Source organism: Antechinus flavipes, chromosome 5 (genome assembly GCF_016432865.1).
Source record: "Antechinus flavipes isolate AdamAnt ecotype Samford, QLD, Australia chromosome 5, AdamAnt_v2, whole genome shotgun sequence".
Lineage (NCBI taxonomy): Eukaryota > Metazoa > Chordata > Mammalia > Dasyuromorphia > Dasyuridae > Antechinus > Antechinus flavipes.
The window spans coordinates 45330010-45352077 of record NC_067402.1 but is presented as its reverse complement, the minus strand read 5'-3'; the positions used below and the strand labels follow the sequence as shown (position 1 = coordinate 45352077).

At 38.1% G+C, this 22068-nt stretch overlaps 1 protein-coding gene across 1 annotated transcript in view; it reads right to left on the bottom strand.

Moving 5' to 3' along the window:
• CDK6 (cyclin dependent kinase 6) overlaps window positions 1–22068 on the bottom strand; it is a 258667-nt gene that overhangs the window by 58813 nt on the left and 177786 nt on the right. Inside the window, exon 4 of the mRNA XM_051961217.1 lies at window positions 19614–19723. Coding sequence (XP_051817177.1) covers window positions 19614–19723 — 110 coding nt within the window. The remainder of the gene's footprint in view (window positions 1–19613; window positions 19724–22068) is intronic.

Sequence of the window (22068 nt, the reverse complement as noted above, 5' to 3'; positions counted from 1 at the left end):
CTTCTCTGTGTCTGAATGCAATAGCTATTGTATAAATACAAATGGTTTTGGGAGGCATAGTTGCTGGTAGTTACATGAATCTCCCAGCATCAGTTTTCATCAATGACTATCCTAGTTGAAGTAAAAGGCACTTTTATCTACTATTGAAACTAGGGCTAATAATGGGAGAACCAGGATGAAGCATTCTTGCCAGTCAAAGTGCAAAACATGCCTTACATTTTGAATTTTTACTTTACTTTATAGGTGGGCTGCTGCTGATTAACTGCATAATAAATGATAATATTAATAGCGGTCTGCACATAAAGCACTTTGCATCTGTTATCTAGGTATCTCTCAACATCACTGATTCATACAGCTTTTGGAATTCTATTAGTTCATGGCACACCTAATTGGGCCTTTTAAACAAGGGCTTTTATTGACAAGCGTTTGACTACCAACATTCTGCTACTACTGCCAAAGGTTCTGTGTTGGTCTATAACCAGTATCAAGCTCTCTGCAGTCTGACTTCTGAACTCCTCATTCCATGAAAAGTGCTCTTTCCAAAGTTGCCAATGATCTCGGAGTTGCTAGCTCTAATGTCTTTTTCTCAATCTTCATGCTTCTTTACTTTACTGTACCCTTTGATATTGTTCATCATCTTCTGAATATTCTCTCCCATCTCCCTGGCTCTTCCTCCACATCATGCCCAGGAAACACGGATGTCCTTCAAGACTGTGTCTTGGACTCTCTTCTGTTCTCCTTCCATATTCTCTTTGTGAATTGTCTTATTAGTTCCCATGACTCCAATTACAGTCTTTATGCAGATGACTCTCAGATTTATTTATCCAATCTTAACATCTCATTTAGGAGCAGCTAGGTAGAACAGTGGATAAAGCTCTGCGCTTGGAAACAGAAAGACTCATCATCCTGAGTTCGAATCTGAGCCCAGACATTTCCTAGTTTTGTGACTCTGGACAAGTCACTTTATCTCATCTGTAAAAATGAGCTGGGAAAGGAAACAGCAAACACTCCACCATCTTTGTCAAGAAAATCCCAATGGGATCAAGGGGAGTCAGCAGTCTCACACCACCAACTGCCAACTGATGTTCAATAGACACCTCAAACTTAACAAGTCCAAACAGAACTCATTAAAACAAAAATGCCCCAAATCCTCTACTCTTATTTATATTCCAATTACTGTTGAGATCACGATTCCCATCTTTCAAGGTATTCAGTCACACAACCAAAGTGTCACGCTTGCTGACCCAATATATCCAATCTTGTTTCTCCCTTCACAGCCCCTCTGGGGATATTCCCTTCTCTTCTTTCACATACCCATTCCAGCCCTGACACATGCCCTCATCACCTCATGACTTCTGATCAGGGTCTCTACCTCAGTTCCTACCCAATCCTACCCATCCTCCAGTCAAATGATCTCCTCAAAGTGCAAATCAGATCACATTAACCCATCTTCCTCCATTCAATGGCTCCCTGTTACCTCCAGCACTATCGACAAACACTGGCCTCCTTACTTTGTCTTTCCCCCCTCTCTTGCTCGCTTCCCGGTCTGGAATGCTTTCCTGAGTTCTGTTAAGATTCAACTCAAATCCCACTTTCTATAAGAGGCTTTTTCTACTCCCTTGGTTAATGTCTTCCCTCTGAGATTATTTTTCATTTATATCTATATATCTATCTTCTTTCTTTCTTTTTTTCTTTCTTCAGATATAGATAAGGAGATATACACACACACGTGCATACATATGTGTGTATATCTATATATTTATATCTTATGAGTTTGTTTGTATGTTACCTCCTCTTATTAGAACATAAGATCCCGGAGGACCTGGGACTGCCTTTCTTTGTATTCCTAGTTCTTTGCACAAGTTTCCAATGCATACATAGTAAGCACTCAGTAAATACATGTTGACTGACTAAATTCAGGTACAGCTGGTACAGAACAGAAAATTTCTTGTTATACATTAACAAAAAACATTGGGTGTGTTCAATCATTCTTAGATACTATTTTGGGGCTTATGTCCTCTGTCACTTTAAGGATATATTTGATTTTCCAGGTCAATGAATCTAGATTTACTGAAAGTTGTTTTGGCTGTTTGTTTGTTTTCTTTTTTTAAAAGAATTTCCAAAAAGAAAAAAAATTCTAAGAGTCTTGGTGCACACACATGGAGGGCTGCCAGTCCTAAGCTCTTGAAATGAAAAGAAGCCAATAGGAGGCAGATTTATTTCTAAGTACTTCTCAGTTACAACAGGCATTTCTTTCTACCTAGTGAATGGTGGCAATATTATTGAACGTTTGTTCTGGAAAATTCAGCAAAGAGGATTACAGTGAGAACTCTCTTGACATCATCCTGGGATTGGAGACACTCAGGTTTCTTTGTGTGCCTCTGGTCCAACAAACATGTTAGGAAGCTGGCTGACCTAGCCCTAATTAAGCACAACTCACTCACTCTTCCCTCGAGACAGTCTTCCCTCAATAAGTAGCCTTACTGGAGCACAGGCCTGCACTGGGCACTTGGGCCCTTCCTGTTCTCACTGGAAAATTGGAGTCAGGGCTGGAGGTCTGGGGATGCTCCATCCTCAAGCTTCAGAATCACAATGAACTGGGGACATCTAAATAGCCTCAGACGATTTCCTTTGTTCTCCTCCCCTTCCCCCACTTGCTTCTTACAGGGTTTTGGGTTTTTTTTTTTTTCGTTGTTATTATGGGTAGTGACAGTTTTTGGTTTTTCTGGTTTATCAACGGTTTCCTTTACCCGTGGCATTTATTCCTCCGGCTGGAAGGCCGGCATGATTGGAAGCTGGAAGGAAAAAAAAAACCCACAATTGAATGGCCTGGCCTTAGCTTTAACAGTCATCTCCAACCACAGAGTAATACTGTTACTGGATTTGACTAACGGCTCTCCATCAGCCCAACTGCTGACACTTGAGAAAGCCCCAGCAAGAGAAGGCTGAGGTTCTGGATTGTTGGATCCTCTGACTGCCTGTTTTCTGGAGCACTGAGACAGCCCCTATCCCCACCCCTTCCTCACTCCCCCCCACAGTTCTTAGCCAATTGTGCAACTTCTGGATAAGGGTTAGGTCTCTGGTAATCAATGTAGATGGACCCCAGAGATAACGCCGACTTAACTTAATTCAACACAACAAATGCTGATAAAGCACCTATCATGTGCACTGTGCAGGGTACTGAGAATACAAAGATAAAACTGTTACAGGCTCTTCCCATAAAGAGATGATATTCCTTTTTGGGGGCTTGAGTCTTTCCTCTGGAGAGGCCCTTGGGTTCTGGAACTAGCACATTTAATCAAACTGCTAGCTATAGTTGGAGCAGCTGAACAATCTTCCCCCATTCCATCTGACTTCAAAATTTTATGTATGTTATTCAAAAAAATCAGTCTAAAGGATAGCATAATTTTTTTTTTTTGGGGGGGGGTTACTTAGTAGCTCTGTGGACATGGGAGCTCTCTCAGTTTGTTTCCTCACCTGTAAATTGAAGGAGTAGGACAAAGAGACTGAACAAATCCTTTCCAGGTCTATAATTCTGTCTTCCACCCCATCAGACTATAAGTTCCTTGAAGGCAAGAGTGAAATCTTACTATCTTTTGATTCTCCTATATGTAGCAGAGTGTATGCATCAGAGAGTAGATTAATACTTAATAAAGGTACTTAATAAAGATCATTGAATTCATCATCTGCAATTGCTTGAACACTGAGAGAATAAAAGCCCTTCAGAATTATGACTTGAATGGCACTTGGCTCCTGTGTGAAGTTATGGGTTACTGAGAGAAGTATTTCCCTTCAGTTTATCTCCTCAATTCAAAAAGCAAACCAAACATAACTGTGTCTAGTGAGATAATCATAACGGACATTTCTGTTTTTAAAAGTTTGCAAAGGGCTTTACACATATTACCTCAGGCAATCTTCACAACAACCTGGAGAGGTTAAAAACTAGATGTGTTACTATGACTATTTTACAGATGAAGAACTTGAAGTTTGTAGAAATTAAATCATGTCTTTAATGTCAGATATGGGAGTTGAATCCAGGTCTTTCTCATGTCATGGCAGTCACTATCCACTCAGCTGATGTTTCCCAAGGCCATGAAACACATAAAAGGGAAAAAGTTGTAAAAAAGCTAATTTTGGCTTGGTATCAGGAAAAGAGTTCCTCAATAACTGGAGCTATTCAAAGGAAACTGCCCCTGGGAGGAAGTGGGATCTCTATTATCAGAGGCATTCAAACCAAGGCTGGATGACCACTTGCTAGCTGAGGATGGGATTCTGTCTTAGGTATGGGCTGGAGCAAATGGTCTCTGAAATCCCTCTCAACTCTGAGATTCTGTGAATTTTTCAGCCCTGTTTGGACTTTCCCTATAATAACAGCTGGTATGAGATATCTTCCTTCAATTATTCAAAGATTCTTTAAGAGAGTTGGCAGATAAAGAGTTTTTTGCTGGTAAAAATTCCATGTGACTCTCTTTATTTGGTATATTATAATGGTAAAGAGGCTGAGTCAATTGCAAGATTCACAGTTTTCTGTGTATGTGTGTATACAAAAGACAGACAGAAGGAGAAAAAGGGAAGGGAGGGAAGAAAGGAGGGAGAGAGAGAGAGTAGGAGGAGGGAAGGGAGAAAGAAGGAGGGGGAGAGGGATAAGGAAGAAGAAAGAGGAGAGAGAGGGAGGGAGAGGGGAGGAAAAAGAAACAAAGGTAAAAAGAGAGAGAGGGAGGGAAGGAGAGAAGGAAGGACAACCAACCATGTGTGCATACAAACAAAGGGGAGAAAGGGGGAAAGAATGAGAAAGGTAAGGGGAAAAAGAGAAGGGAAGAGAAAGAGAGAGTGAGAGCAAAAGAAAGGAGAAAGAGTGTGAGAGAGATCAAAGATTTTTAAATGGTGGGTCATGACCCATATGGGGTTGCATAACTGAATGTGGGGCCTGTGAAATTATAATTTATTATTAGTAAATGTTTTGAGTTGTATACCTATTTTACATACCTATATACCTGGGGTCACAAAAATTTCTCAGGTGAAAAGGAATTATGAGTGGAAAAAAGTTTAAGAAGCCCTGGATTAGATTAGGGATTAAAAAAAAAATTTTTTTTTTGCATGTTTTACTTTAGCAGCAAGGGGAAGCCTTATCCAAATAATGTTTTAAATAATTGAAGAAAACACTGCATTTCAGTTAGAGATTAATAAAAATAAAGATGCTATTTTTTTTCCCAACCAAGATCACAGACTTCTTGAAATCTATACATAGACCCCTTGTGAATCTGTGGACACCAGGTTAAGAACCCCCTACTAGACCATAAGAATGTCTATTTTGGGATTTATTTCTAAGGAGGAAAAGGAAATATTCAAACTCATATAAACAGGGGAAGATAATTAGAAAGAGGTGCATCTTATTGAAGTCTTCCAAATCCCAGATGAGTCTAACTTCTTAAGGTACAAGTAGTCTAAGGTTACAATTGTTCTCTCTAAGCTTTCAATATCAGCTCCCTTGTGGCCCTAAGACAAAAGAAGCATTTTCTTCCCTAAAACACCAAAAAACTTTTGGGTTCTATCACTCGAGTGAGACTCTAGTAGATTCATCCTATATGATGAAGCTCACTCTCAGACAATTAGAAAGCTTCCTGCATTTGGAAATGCAAACTCTGGACTCTGACTCCAATTTTTTGTCTGCTGCAACCTCTTTCATCTTACAGATGTGGAAACAGACCTCCAAGTACAATTTATACAAACTTAAATGGCAAGTAGTCAGACTGGGATTTGAACTCATATTTCTTGCTTTTTGTACCGCATCCTTCTGCTTCTCAGTGTAGGAAAGCCAGAATTCCTCACATATGACTTGTTCTACCTGGAGAGCTTGAGATGCAAGTATTAACAGCAATCTTACTGGGTACACATACATTTTAATTAAATTAACATCAATAAAAGACCATGTCTACTTAATTATTATAATAAAAAAAAACAACCCCCCCAACATATATCAGGGTGTACTTCTGCTCTCTGTCTGCTGGTGGCACTCAATCCCAGTGTAACCCCTCGCTGTTGCTCACATGGAGTTGTGTTGGCCAACATGGGCTTCCAGATTGGGTGGTTGGTTGCTGGGTCAGATGTGTGGCCTGGCTCTGATCGGCCTTGATTTGAGGCCAAAAGGGACCAGCCGTAATATTGAACCATCTCTGTTACAAGCTGGCCACCTGTCTGCCAGGGAAGATAAATCCGATTTCATGAGGTTTGACTTGGAAATCAAACCATACACAGCTTTCCTTCTTCTCCACCCTCCCACCCCCATGAATGTCAGAGAAGAGAAGGAAAAGACATGGCTCAAGTTTGGATGTAAAAGTGAATTTCTTGGAGGACAGACGTCCCAGTTCATTTGATCTTGATGTTATGTTTTTCCAATATCTACCTCTCAGAGTTTAAGTAGAGATTAAGGAACTTAAATATAAAATTATCTTAAGAAAGTATATTTGTCTATCTAACTCCAAAAATTTTAAAAAGTTATAAAATGATTTTGGTCCTTATTAGGCAGTTCATTAGTTATATTAATGTAAAGAGAAGAAACTGGCCATTGTAAAGGCAAATTTTACACATACACACCCTATTAAAAATTTCCTGTCACCAGAATTTAAATGGTATTTGATGGGTAAGTGAACACTTGGAACACTTGCAAAACATGGTTTGCCCTATGCTTCAAGTAGATAGCCTATCTATATCTTTTTGGAAACATGTGGTAACATAATTTCAAACTCTATGTTAGAAACCACTACGTGATAAAGAAACTTCCACTATGTGGAAGATCAGTGAAATCACTATTAAAAACAAGATGAAAACAGTATTTTTTAAACATTTCTATCACTTCCTAATAAGTCTTGTCCCAATGAGACCCGCCCCCCCCCATAACGAAAAAGTCTGGGCAAATAAACAGTCTTCCCTCCTCCATCCAATACACTGATTACAACTGCAACGTTATTATTCTTCACCCATAGTCACATCAGAATATGAGCTCCCTGAAGGAAACTACATTTTTATTATTGTACCCCCAGAATCTATTACATGCCTGCCATGTAATAGCTATTTAATAAATGTGTCGATTAAGACAAAAAAAAAAATCTGTACTCAACCACCATCCTACCATCCTCTCTCCTTCCAAGGTGCACAAGACGCAAAATCACCGCAGATGGTCCTTACTTTTCTATCAATGTCCTCTCTTAAAGGTATGCTTGCTTGCTATAAAGAATAAGAATTTTAGGGCCTTCCCTGTGACAAGACCGCCAATATAATCTGTCTATAGCTTGTTTGCATTTGTAATGTCGGCTCTCCATTTAGATCATGAGCACCTTGAGGGCAGGAAGGGCTTTGGCCTTTCTTTGCATCCCTAAAATTAGAAAGACACATAGAAGATCAATGAACGTTTGATGACTTGACAAGAAACTCATGAGATCACAGAACTCTCTTTATTGCTTTGAACAATGTGTCAGTTCAAGTCACGTAGAGGAAATTAAGAAAAAAAAGCATCTAAGATTAAAAACTGCATGATTTACTTTTGTGAGATGAGGGAAAATGATTGTGTTTCCTACCATTATTTGTTAAGATTGTAGACTCATTTTTAACTCTGAAGACAATTTCTGTTAATGGTGGCTCAGAAACCCAGAATTCAATAATATTCTGCTAACTGCAGTTAGCACATATAATACAGCCCACTCTTTCTACCAAAGGATGCTCCATGGTGAAATAGCATTCAGTCATAATGTTAATAATGAAACTGTTGGGCATCAGAAAACAAATACTCTTGGCGGATTCCTGATGACTGATTTTCAGAATTTCAGACTGAGAATTTCAAACTGATTAAATTTTCCAGTGATAAGAGAAAGGCTTGGTTGTACCAGCTTTCACAAAAACCTCATTTCCATTCTGTGATCTGCCACTCTGGAATTCTCTTGCAATACCTGTAATGCTCACCAAAATGCGTAATTGTCCTGGTATGGACAAAATAAGTTTTGATTTTAGCTAAACTGACTGTATTGTACTTTCTGAATTTTAATAGTTTATAGGAAACAAGGTGAGGCATACAGAATGTATTTGTTTCATCCTTACTTGAACAACACAAGACTGGTATCTAAGGAAAAATAATCAATAAAAAGACAAATTTAAAACCCCTGAGGACAAGATTAAATAAGTAACACCTCAGAATCATATTGTTATATAGACAAAGTTCCAGCCAGTTCACTTTAGCCAACAAACCCAGGGCAATAACTCAACATATTCATGAACTTCAATATATCCTTTAGAAGACGGCCAAAGTGGGTGCCTTAGTCACTATATTTTATATAATAAAAAAATACCCTTATGTAGCAATAGTTTTATTTATGAGAAAAACCTCTCTACCCACCTCCCTCTTTTTTTTTTTTTTTTTTTTTTGGTTCAGCTAAATACTTGGCCTTATCAGACACCAGCTTCCCAAATCACTGTGAGAAAGCCAGATGGGAAGCAGATCTGAAGACCTCCTTAAGTGAGAAAAAATGGAAAATGAGTATCAGACAGACAGAGACCACCCTTAAAGCAGTGGACCACATGGAGTTATCAACAGATTGTAGATGGTTTGCTAGAGTGCTCATTTACACCCTAAAATTTTAGCACAGAAGTAAGGAAGGAATTTATCTTCCTATGTCCCCCTACTTAGCTTTTCCTGGAGCTGAGCACCTGGGTAATAGGACAACTCAGAAATCTTCTAAAGTGTTATTAATCCACTCTAATTTAATAGAAAATCCATGTATCATCCCAGACATTCTTTGTCTTGTCTGACCAATTTACCTACGATTATCTAGTGAGAAACATAGAGCAAACTCGCATCATATTCTTGCAAAGGATTAACAGAATTAAATCAGTTGAACTATACAGGATGCTAGACTTCAGGTACAGTTATCTATCTAAAAGAGGTTCATCTCAAGTATTTAAATTGGGTTTCAGGACTTAGTCTTAACTAACTTGTAATTAGTTTTAACTGTTTAAAATTCCAAGCAATTTTTATTGAGTCCAGGAAGAGAGGTTAATATAGTTGATACTGGCTGATATAGTTATTATTATTATTACTAAAAAATAATACCCTCTTTTACACACACATACACACACACACACAAATGAATTCTCCTCTCTTCCCTGGAAATATTTTTGAATTAAAAAAATGATTAAATCCCTTGTTCCATGTCAGAGAATCTTAATTTGAATCAAGATTTAGAAAGAAACCAAACTGAGATTTAATGGGCTAATTTTTCTTTCTATATGGACAACCGGGGTGCTTAGTATAATGTTTCAAGGAATTCACTAATTCAGTGAATGTAAATGGAAACAAAAGTTGAGATAAGAATGTTTTTAGAAATAAATCTGTACGGGAATATATTTATACATACACACATGTGACACAGAGATTAATATGTGTCTGAGATAAAAACATATGTAAGTATAAAAGCTTCTGTGTTTTTATTTTTTCCTTTAACTTTCGTTCTGGGGAAATAGCACAGAAATAAATTTAATGTCCAATCCAAGGCAGTATTGATGCCTTTAAAAGAATTGATCTTTTTACCTATCACCTCCAAGTTCAGAAAAGATTAGTCTGAAGTAATATTTGGAGAACTTTAACATAATTATTTTAAACTTACAAAATGAGGTTGATAATTTCCTGTCTTGACCATACTGATAAAAAAAAGGAAATCCACACAGCATTTCAAAGCTGAAAGAAGGCAGTCTTGATTATAATCCAGCTTAGCAATTAAAAAAATAAGCTGAATTTATACCTATTCCTCCCCATATATTTTAATTTAACAATCATTGAGGGAGTGGTAGGGGAGGGCTATGGAAGTATCTGAGTCTCCCTCTGCCTATTTCCAGGACAACTTTTATTAATTACAAAAGTTTCAGGAACCAACATCTCTTCAAACTTTTCCCTTCCTACAGGAATTCCTCTAGTTCCTGGAAAAGACCCATAGATCAGAAGGCCACAGAGAGGATGGAGCTTTATGGCTGCATATGTGTTTCTGAATGAAAGCCAGAAAGCCGGGTGATGAACTCCAACTGTTTACATTCAGGATTTCCTTTCCTTTTAAGGGTGAGATTTGTGGTTTGTGCTCCATTGGTTCCAGGGAAAGGAGGGCTAGACAGTGGCTACACCCCCACCCCATTGCTAGTTATAAGTTCACTGGAGGAGTTAAAAGCCCGGAATCCTTAGGCTATACCCCCACTTCATTGCTGTTTATAAGTTCATTGGGGGAAGTTAAAAGCTCTCTATCCTTAGCCCCAGTGATGTAGGTAGAAGATATAAGAAAGATGAGAATGAGATTTAATTGGCTAGGAAGGGGGACAATGATCATTAGCTTTCCCCATGCTAATTAATGATAACTATTTAACTGCCCTCTTAATTTAGCCATTTTTCTTATTGGAAATAACAAAATAAAATGTGCCAAAAGAAATTTTTACTGGCAACACAATTTCTAGCTCAAAACAGAAAAAAAGGGGAGGAGGGTAGAGCAGAGGGACAGGGTGATATTATTGAGGGCTATAAAAAGTAAATACAGTAATTATAAGCTGCTACTCATTTGTCTTGTGATTATAGGATAGGATAAAGGTATACCTCTCTTTGGACTTCTAAACGTATCTATAAAATTATGAATGATGTGTTTCTAATGGAATAACAACAAAAAGGAAAAGAACAGCAACAAAAAGGTGGCAAAATGAATTCACTCCCCAAATTCATCAGAGGGACTAAGTTTGTGCTTTCCTTACTGCAGAGAATTTTCAGTTTCCTTATGGGGATCTATAGGCTCTTCTAGGCTTAGGAAGCTGTGTATTGCACTGTGACTTGCCCATTGTACAGAACTATTATGTCAGAGGTGAGGTTTGAACCCTGTTTTTCCTAGCTTCAAACCCAGCTCTATCCGACATATCATACTACTTTTCTTCTTCTTCCTCTTTTTTTTTTTTTTTAATAACTTTTTATTGACAGAGCCCATGCCTGGGTAATTTTTTACAACATTATCCCTTGCACTCACTTCTGTTCCAACTTTTCCCCTCCCTCCCCCCCTCCCCTAGATGTCAAGCAGTACTATACATGTTAAATATGTCACAGTATATCCTAGATACAATATATGTGTGTAGATCTATACAGTTCTCTTTACACTACTTTTCTAATCTCATTAATTCCACATTAATATGACTAAGAAGAGTGTATCACTCTGAGCATGTCCCTTAACCCTCAGTTTGCTTCAGTTTCCTCATCTGTAAAATGAGCTGGAAAAGGAAATGGCAAACCATTCCAATATCTTTGCCAAGAAAATCCCAAATGGGGTCATGGAGAGTTGGACAAGAGTGAGACAAGTAAGACTAAGTGTTTTCTTTATATTTATATTAAAGGAAGATTTGTGTATGGGTAAAATCCCCCTTTAAATTAGTATTTCCCAAGAGTGTCATCTAGGACTTCTAAGAGATCCTTTCAGAGAATCAAGAGGTAAAAATCATTTTTAAAATACAAAGACATTTTCATTTCTATATGGTAAATATTGATCTATAACCGACAGAAGCAAAAACTCAAAGCTTGAGGACTGCTTCATTAAAGTACTCGCCCTTATTCAGAGCTGTTATTCAAATTTAAGCAACCTTATGCCTTGGTGAAATCCATAAGGATGTTTACTTCCTTGAGTATAGATAGCTAAATTAAGGGAAATTAATAATAATGACAGGCAATTTGCAAAGCACTTTAAGGTTTACAAAAGTTCTACATTAACCTTGCAAAATAAGTACAATAGGCATTCTTCTTATTTTACGGATAACTAAGCTGAGATTTAGATGCTCACCTAGAGACAGCTACAAGTTTCAAAGGTGGGATTCAAAACCAGCTCTCTCCAGCTTGTTTTCTACTACATACAAAGTGAATAGCTACAGAGATAATAAGGCCCGAGTTCAAATTCTGCTTCAGCTGTCTCGTTGCTGAGTTAGTCATTGAAATCTCTTCCAGTCTTAATTTCTTCATCTATAAAATCAGATAATAATAATAATACCTACCCTCAGAGCTAAACAAGATAACTTGTAAAGCACTTTGCAAATCTCAAAGTGCTCCACAAACCTAGCTATTATTCTTATTGATATCATACATTTTTTTTTATAAATCTGGAGATTGTTATTATGCCAAAGAGTTCCTTTAGAGTTTTGTCCAGATGGCTTGTAAATCCCATGGTAGACAAAACAGTGGGGAAAAATATAGGAAGGAAAAGGAAATGCATTCCCACTATCCAGAGTCCTGAGAGCACATGGGCAGTCTTTCAGCCTGTGGTCTAGCCCTGAATATCTCTGTGTCAAATGAGGAAGTGTTTTCATCTCTTTCAAGAGGACCAGATGCCATGATGTCACTGAAAACCCTTCGGAAATGTGGGGCAACCCTAGCACAGACTAACCAATGGGAGAGATGGGCCCCTGGAGATTTCTTTCAGGCACTCATAGTATAGCTGTTCTGTCAACTCTCAGGTACCCAGTGTGGAATTCACAGAAAATGGGAAGAACCAGCAGCTAACACAGCTCTATGTCCATGAAGATTTCGGTGTTTCATTCTTACAATGTGTTTAATTCTTCTTCTTCTTTTTTTTTAAATCCTTCTTCCTGGTGGCGTTTGGCATTTCCTAGGTAGGGATCAGTATTGCTAGTAACCTAGAATTTCTTAGAAATGCTATCTGTTCACCACAATCTCTATATTCATAGAATTAGTAACAAGCTTCACTTTTTAAATGTAAAGTTTTGTTTTGTTTTGATTCTGTTGTCACTTGGAAAACCCCATCAGTGTCATGTCACTAGTTCTGGGTTTGCTCAGGATGGCTAAGTAAATCTTAAGAATCTCACAGGATTACCAGGGAGAATCCTTCGTGTTTATTTATTTATTTATGTCATACCTTTAATTTAATGGTTAGTGAAATTTGGAAATTTTTCTATGAAAAAAAGATCATGGAAGCTAATGCTAAATTGTTTATTTTTGTTTTTCCTCATTTTCATTAGTTTAACTTAAAAATAAATAAATATTTTCACTCATATAGGGCTTTAAGGTTTTACAAAGTACTTCTCTTTGTAACAACCCCATTAGATAGGAAGTGTAATTATCATTAGTAGTATTCCCATTTTAATTCCCTAATTCCCTAATTCCCAGATTAGGAAACTGAATCCTTGAGAATCGAAGGTCAGAGATCTAATTAAGCTAAGAACTCAACAGGAATTCAGATAACTAAGCTTCAAGTGTCTAGGTTCTATCCATTATGTGATGATGCCTCAAAGAACAAAAAAAGAAGAGAAAAGAAAGAAAAGGTAAAATATATCTGCAAACAATGTCTTTATTGTAAGAGATAATATTATTAAAATGTAGAGAAAAGGTGATTAGCTATCAAATATTAGCAAAATGGGATCGATCGATCCATCAATCAATGGGTATCCATGAGATTAATTCTTATTATTACACTGTACTACTATCTAAGATGACTGGTTTTAGGGGTCATTAGGGCTACTGGATAGAAAATGCCTCCCCTGCCAATACCTGCTTTGGTTTTTACCCCATCCTTTCTTTGACCTCGGCTATCCAGACCCCTGCGATTGACCAGGGAATGTAGACACTTTTCCTTTACCTCCCTCTCTTTCCACTCCTTCTGGATGGACAGCTTACCTCTATCTCACCCATTCTGTAGGTCTTCCCGGGGTAGTGGGTCGGAATCCTCAAGGCATTCTCCCTGAAGAATGTATGTGGTTGTTCCTATCACTTTAATGAGCCAGGAGTCACCACCTACAATCCTTTTGCTAAGATCCTCAGAACTTACTACCTGCCTTAACAATGTATCTCAAGGTCCTCTGGGTCTTATCACCTTATCACCAGTGCCACGTGAGTAGCAAGCAGGGCATATCCTAGGGCAGCAACACTGAGAACAGAAAGGAGGAGATGAATGTGAGAGATTGACAGAAAAATGAGCAGAATCTGGACAGCAACTGGAAAATCAATCACTGATCAATCAATATTCATTTATTAAGTGCCTATGTGTCAGATATTGTGCCAAGTGCTAGTGATAAAAATGCAAGAGTGAGACAGTCAAAGAATTTTAATTCTATTTGAGGGAATTTAAGAAGAGAGAAGGAACTCTCTGGACAGAAATGTCTGAGGGAGAAGTAGATTACATATAATGGCTCTTGAAGTGAGGACTTTATGGCTTGGGAGAGAAGACAAAATTGCAGATAGAGATTTGGGAGCTATGTGCACAGAAGTGGCAACTGAAGCCTTGGGAGAGAATGGAACTGCCAGAAGAGAGCACGTCCCAGTGACATACACTTCATGGGATAGTAGTTTTAGAATAAACTTGTAATTCCTGCACATGTCTCTCAGGTCCACACTATGTCAGAGGGTTTTTTGGCACTTATCCTTCACTTTACAGTGATCGGAAAATGAAGGTGCAAGGTGAGATGACAGACGCAAGGTCACCAAGACTGTAAGAACAATTTACCTACTAGTTCTGGTAACGCTGAAGTGATAAAGCTAAAAAACAGTCAAACTATGATGAACTGTAATGAATAAAATAGGTCCTGGAGGATTGATAAAGAAACACAACTGATCTCTTCCCCATCAAATGATGGGAATTGTGGATATGGAATATAGCATATATGCCACTGATTGTTATGTAAATTGGCTTTGTTTAAATGGTTTTATTATTGGGGGGAAGCTCAAAAGAGAAGGGATTCGGGAGAAATGAATGTAAAATAAAATCAAAAAGTAACAATTAAAAAAAGATGGTGGATGTGCCTGAGAAAAGGGAGGAACACAGCTTTAGGCCCAGCTTTGATACCACATAATATTGCCTTTAGTGAATGGCTTTTCTCTATGTAACCAAACATACAGAGGTAATAAAGGACCAGGTATTAAAGGTGGATGGCACTAAGACTGATGCTGCATGCACAAAGAAACAATGGCTACACTGTCTTTTTTTTCCTCTAGCTCTGAAGCTATTTCTGCCCAAAATGCCCTTGGGAATCTGATTCCATCTCACAAGGCCTCTTTTCTAATTTTAAAATTGGTTCTTCCTCCATTTTGCAAGTGAGAGTCAGTTTTTTCTTACCCCCTATCTCCAGTTCCCTTCCCTCTAACCTCCTTTCCCACAAATTACTTTAGAACAGAACTGTATTGCTTTTGGCCCCAGGCCACTGTTAAGATTACCAAGGGCAAAGAATGGATGTCCTCCCGAATCTTTAAAATAAGTTATAGAGATAAAACGCCGGCACCAAAGGAGAGGAAATGTTCAGGACGGACAGGAGACACTGGGGAGCTTCCTCTGAATGGGTCTCATCTAGGGGAGCTTTGGGTCTCAGTCTCTGAAGTGGCCAGCGCAAACACACTCCTGCAGTTACCTGCGTAGGTGGCAGATGTTAAATGACTTCCATTTTCAGCTATTGTCCTGAAGTGGCTACTCCTGGCACAGTCCCATTAATATGGAACAGGATGAAAGGCAATGAGTGTTGGAGAACCTCCAGCTCAGAGGCACTTGGAAGGCAGAGCAGTATGGCAGAAAGGAATGGAGTGCAAGTTGGGGGAACTGGGTTCAAATACCAACTCTGAATGCGAATGACTGTGGACAAGTAATTTTACCACTTTAGGATTCAGTTTCAAAGAAAAGTTGGACTAAGGGCTGGGCCTGGGGTCAGAAAGACCTGAATACACATTCATCACTTCCTGGCTATGTGACACTGATCAAGTCATTCCTTTTGCCTCAGTTTCCAGACTTGTAAAATGGGATAAGAATGCTTATCTCTCAGGATTGTTGTGAGAATCAAATGAGATGATATTTGTAAAGTACTTAGCACAGTGCCTGGTACATAATAAATGTTTGATAAATTAAGTTTGTTCTTTCTTTTCCTCCTTCCTCTGAAATGCCTTCTCCCTCTGAATATATAAGCTGACGATTCTGTAATAGCTACCATTTATTAACACACTGATGCTTTACAAATATTCTACTGTTTTGTCCTTGCCAAGCATTACTATTAATCTCATTTTACAGCGAGGAAACTGAGGCTGAAAGAGATTAGGGTCTCAGGCCAGATAGGAATTCAGATCTTCTTGACTCTAGAGCTAGTGCTTTATCCACTGTGCTTCTTAACTATACAGATTCAGGTTAAAAGAGTCTGGTAAATTACCAGTCACAGTTCTGGGAATTCTCTTTAATCAGCATAACATGTTTCTGTGTTTACTATAGGACCCAGCACACAAAAGGTACATAATAGATGATTATGGTACTGAATGACTTTCCTAATCAATAGCCCATGATCCATTATTCTTTACTGCACATGTGACTCACCACAACTCCTAGGGATCACTGAATTACCACAGTCTTGTCCAAATATCACTACGTTTTCAAAGACATTCTTTAGTTTATTCACTTTGAATAAGGCTGTGACCTCCTCTCCCTTCCTAGATATCTGTTCCTTCTCTTATGATCACCATGTTACAAGAAAAAAAGCATCCATGCATTGGCCCATTACAAACTTTCCAAATTGACAATTTTTAAAAATGGAAATTAAAAGCAAAATAGAATAGAGAAAATATATTCAACAGAGCTGAGGAAAGACTTTGTTTTAAACCACAAATTTGAAAAAATTGTGCTTCCTCTGACTCATTTTGAAACTTATGTCCTCTCTTATGTTACTGTATATCAAAAACCTTAGTCCTTCCCATTAACACAATGACATCACAAGAATGAATTCCAACACGTGGTACTTTCTGACATTAAAGAAGTGTGCAATCTCTATGTATACAGCTTCGTATCCCCTACATAACTGTTAAACTCCTACAATCCAGAACAATCAAATTCCTCTTTTTGGGTCACAACTTCTTACCTGTCTTTCTCCCTCCCCTTTTAAACTCACTGTGACTTCTGGTCATTTAACCTTAACTGTTCTCCTAGTTCATTATCCTGGATCTGGGTCCATTTTCTTCTCTTTGTATTCTTTAAATGCCAAAGTGAGGAATTTGTAGTCTTGACCTTATAGTTAATTAACTATACATCGTCCTTTACCCTCAAATCCTTTATTACCCCTCCTGCCCTGCAAAATGATAGGTCTGGGTGATCTCCACCATCAATGCCTTCTACTCATATCTTGTTAAAAGCAAATAGAGAAGTCATACAACTGTGCTAACTGGACCCACCGAAATTTATGAGCTCAAATTTCAAATGGGTTCTTACTGTTGCACAACAACCCTTTGATTACTCCCTGATTGATTCTTGCTTACACTTCTCACAATATCTCTTCCAAATCTTTTCATTAAGTCTCTTATTCCACCTTTCCCTCCTCTCTGCTGCTTCTGAGACTGTGTTTCCTTTTCCCCCCTATTCTACATGCCAAAACCCTTCTACATTACCCCTAGCACTATTCTTTCCTGCTTTAGTCTAGACTGATAGAAAGGGATGGTTTTTCTTCTTGTCAAGAATAATCCCTTTCCTTGTGCTTTTGATCTCATTATCTCCCATCTTCTTTAGGAACATGTATATTTGATCATTCTCCCTAGCTGCTTCTACCTTCAATTTATCCTTATTGATCTCCATTTTCCCTGCTGTTTTATAAGCATGTCCGGGTTTCCCTTGAAAGAGCTGAACGAGATCTTTAAAAATCATTCACCCTAGTGTGCCTTCTCCTCCTTATCCTTTTATACTTCTCCTCCATTTCATAGCCCAAACTCCTAAAAACAACCGTCTACATTCATTTCCGATTCTCCCTCTCACTTGTAAATCCTTTGCAATTTATCATGATAATTGAATAGAGTCTATGTGTGCCATATTCCACATCCCAGATTCCCCACCTCTTCAATGAAGGGAGAGAGAGACATTTTCTCTGCTCTTTTCCAGGGCCAAGCTTGGGCATTATAATTACACTGTGTTCAATTTTGTTCTTTATTATATTCATTTATATTATTATAGTCATGTTTACTTTTCCTGATTCTGTTTATGTTACTATTCAACAGTTCGTCAAAGTGTTTCTCTGAATTCTTCCTATTTCTTACAGTACAGCAGTATCGTTATATTCACACATAATCCAACACATGGCACTTTCAGACATTAAAAAGGTGTGTAACCTCTTAAAATCCTACTACCTGTCCCCTAGCTTCACCTCCACCTTCCCCAACCAATCTTCTCCCAATTATTCAACATGGCAGCCTTTTCTCAGCCCTCATTCTTTTTTAAACTTTCCTGCAGTTTATGACACTGCTGATAATCCTTTTATGAATATTCTCTCTTCCATCAGTTTTTGTGACACTGGTATTCTCTCTTTTCACCTCCTCCTACCACTCCATCGACCTTTCAGTTAGACTTTAGCAATAGTTTTCTAATTGGTCTTTCTGCTTCTAAATCCTTCCATCTCCATTTAACCTCCAGATAACTGCTAAAATATCTCCCTAAAAATGGATCTGTGTGTCTTTCTTACTCAATTTCTATAGCTCCTTACTGCTTTTCATATAAAAACCAACAATAATGCAATCTGGCCTTTAGTCTACCTTCATACACATTTCATATCGCTCCCCTTTGTGGGGTTGCCCTTCAATCCCCGACTGCCCTGACTTTGAACAAGCTAAAGTCCTTTCCCATTCCCCCATCCCTCGGTGGAACCCATTTCTGACCTCTCCTTCTTAGAATCATCTTCCTTCAAGTGTGACCTCCAAAGGAAGTTATTCCTGACCTATCTCCTCAGATTATCTTGTATTTATTTATTTGTCTGGCTACATGTCGCATCCCCAGTGGAATGTAAGCTTCTTAAGGACATCAACATTTTCTTTTTCGTTTATTTTTTTAACCCCAGAGCCAAGCATGTTGTCTTCCCCACAGTAATTACTTAATATTTGATGACTAGAAAAAAAGGTCTTAGTGCCTAATAAGGGAAGATTATAAACTGATCCCATGTCACACAAAGACTGGTTGGAAGACCTGGGTGAGTTTGGGTGGGAGAAGAGAAGATGTAGGGGAGATATGGCAGTTGTCTTAAATACCACGAGGAAGAGGAATCTGAGTTCTCTGTTTGGCCCCCAGAATATAGAAGTTGAAAAATGCCAAATTTTGATTTCCTCATAATTAGAGTGACATAAAAGTAGTCTTCTCAATCCCAGATAATGTGATCCCCATGGATGGAAGTATTTAGGCAGAGTCTGGCCGACTGCTTGGAAGTATATTATAATGGGGATTTCTTTCATTTATGGGTTAGACTAGATCCCTTAGATCCCTTCAAATTCTCAAATTCTGTGACTCTATGATGACAATTGCTAGGGGAGGTAGGATGGTGAGCCACAATCACCTCCTGGAATTAGAAAGAGGTTAATAATCTTAAGTTCATAGATGCAGACCTAGAAGGGACTTCCAAGGCCATCTAGTCCAACCCTGTTATTTTACAGATGATGAACCTAAGGCTCAAGGAGGGAGTCCTTTCCAGGATAGGAACACAGGTCTTCTTACTAAATCCAGCATTGTTCCCACACCACCACCACCAATGCTAAGCCTTATACTTCCAACCAAGTCACCAGGAGAACTCAGATTCCACTTTTAGGTAAAACAGTATATCATAGTTGTTCTTACTTTCGACGAAACATTTCTGCAAATATGCAGCCCACACTCCATAGGTCCACTGGCGTGGCGTAACTGGACTGAAGCAGGACTTCAGGTGCTCTGTACCATAAAGTGACAACCTGAAAAAAAAGGAAAGAAAAATACATACATGAAGTAGAAAATAATTATTTGCTTCAGTGTCAATGCCCTCAAAATCTTAGTTGACGCCAAGATCCAAGGTGGAAAGAATCCGTATAAAATCCTTTGGATCACTACAGCCAAAACAGGAAGGGAAAGGGAAATTTTTAGAGATGCAAACACATCAAGTGACTCACCAGAACCTTTATAGCTCTTAGCAAAGTGCAATGCACACAGCAAGCACTTAATGAATGTTGATCAACTGATTTCAGCCTTTTCTCAGATTCTGGGGACGACTCAGGACAGTAAGATGACATAAGAAAATTTTGGAGAGTAAGCTCCTCAAACAACAAACAACAACAACAACAACAACATCAACAACACGCCTTCTAGAGCCCCTTATCTTAAAATCAGTTTTTTTTTCCTCTCTGAAGTCAGTAAAAATGGAATTTAGAGAGCAACTTCTTGGTAAAGAATAGATGACTTTAGAAATTGGAAAGTACAGTAGTTAGAGGATCAAATGTTTAGACAAAAAAGAATTTAGGCACCATCTAGTTGAATGTTTATACAGAAAAGTGAACTGAGAGCCAGAGGGTTAAAGATCAAGCTAAGTCAAGATCTGGGGGGTCTAGTTTTCTGATTCTACACCCTGCAACCCCTTCTACTCTGCTTAGAGATGGGGGATCTTTTAAAGTCTAAATTAAGAGTGCTGAGTCAAAGTAAGCTTTTAATGAGAGAACATGGTAAATTAAACAAAGCCACCTGACAAGCTAACAAATTTCTTTAGTGCCTATTTAGAAAATGATGGAACCAAAAGACTGGAAAAGACTGGGAAAAAAAGACTGGAGAAATACCTAAAACACCCCAGACAAAAAAGAACATATTACAGTTTGGAGAATGTCATTCTAAAGGGAGTATAAATGTTCCAGCTCCCTAAAGAGCAACAAATCCATCTTAAGAAAAAAAATGAACACATTTCAAATATCACTTATACCCAAATAAATGTGTTTTTAAAAGATGTTTTAAATTTAAAATTATGATTTTAAAATAAACCAAAAACCATTCCTAGAATTTGAGGGTAAAGAAAACACACTAGCTCTAACTATTTTCATTTGAGTTTCATCTTTATTCAATTCAATTCAGGCATTTATTAAGTGCCTACTACAGGTAAAGGCACTAGCAAAAAACAATAAAACAAAACAAAAAACAAAACAAAACAAAACCCCCCAAAACATTTTAGCCCTGAAGGACTTTATATTCTATTGGGATATCTATCATGTAAAAATACAATTTAAAGCTGGAAGGGGATCAGAATAGGCTTCCTGGAAGGGGTGGCACCTGAGCTACAGATATCAGGAGGAAGAAAAGAAGAAGGAATGAATTCTAGGTTTAAGAGAGAGTCTGTGTAAAGGCAGAAGATGGAACCAAATTTGGGAGATATTAAGTACTTGAGACAAAAAGGACACCGTGAAATAAGATAGGTGGTCTAGAGACAGACTGTGAGCCACAAAGGCAAGACAAACCCAGGATCTTATGAAAAGAAAAATTTGTATTCTTAAGCATTCTGAATACACAATCTTTTTATGTTCCCTGTAATAAACTCAAAGCAACAGGGACTTCCTCTTACAGTGAGCTTCAATAGGCCCTCTTTTCTTGGCCATCAAACTTTTAATCAGTGATGCTTATTCATGCTGTCAAAAGTATCTTCTTAATTTTTCTGTAATCATTTAAAATAGCTCATGAACAACTACAGAAACAGGTCTTATTTATTAGAACTTACAAAGTTTTAAACCACCTTTAAAAGTTTTTTGGTAGTGCTTAGCACACAGTGCCTGGCAAATAGCAGGCATTTAGTAAAAGGTTACTGATTGATTGCTTGGATTCTAAGTAATTTTAAAATATCTATTTTAAGAAAATAGATTTGCTGCTTCCTACTTCTGTTTCTGAACCATGACCCCGCCTTGGAAAGTTACCTATCCATTAATCTTATTTAATAACTGGTTTTAGAGTTAGTCTCAAGCTCCCCATGATCCTGTCATCCATGGCCTTAGCTGAAGCCTGGTGGGCATGGGGTTGGAGAATCTAGATGAGCTGGGGCTGGAAAACTTAATGATCTCAAAGAAGCAAAAGAGTAAGTGAGAGAGTTGTTAGTGTAATGAGTAGGAAAGCCTAAGACAGAAGGTAGTTTCAAGGACTAGAAGGATAATTTGGCAACAAAATATTAACAAGATATAAGGGACAGTCTGGAAACAAAGTGCAAGGTCAGGCTAGAGTTTAATCACATAGACAAAGACACACATACACACACATGTACATGCAACAAAGTCTGAGGTTTATCAATGAGAAG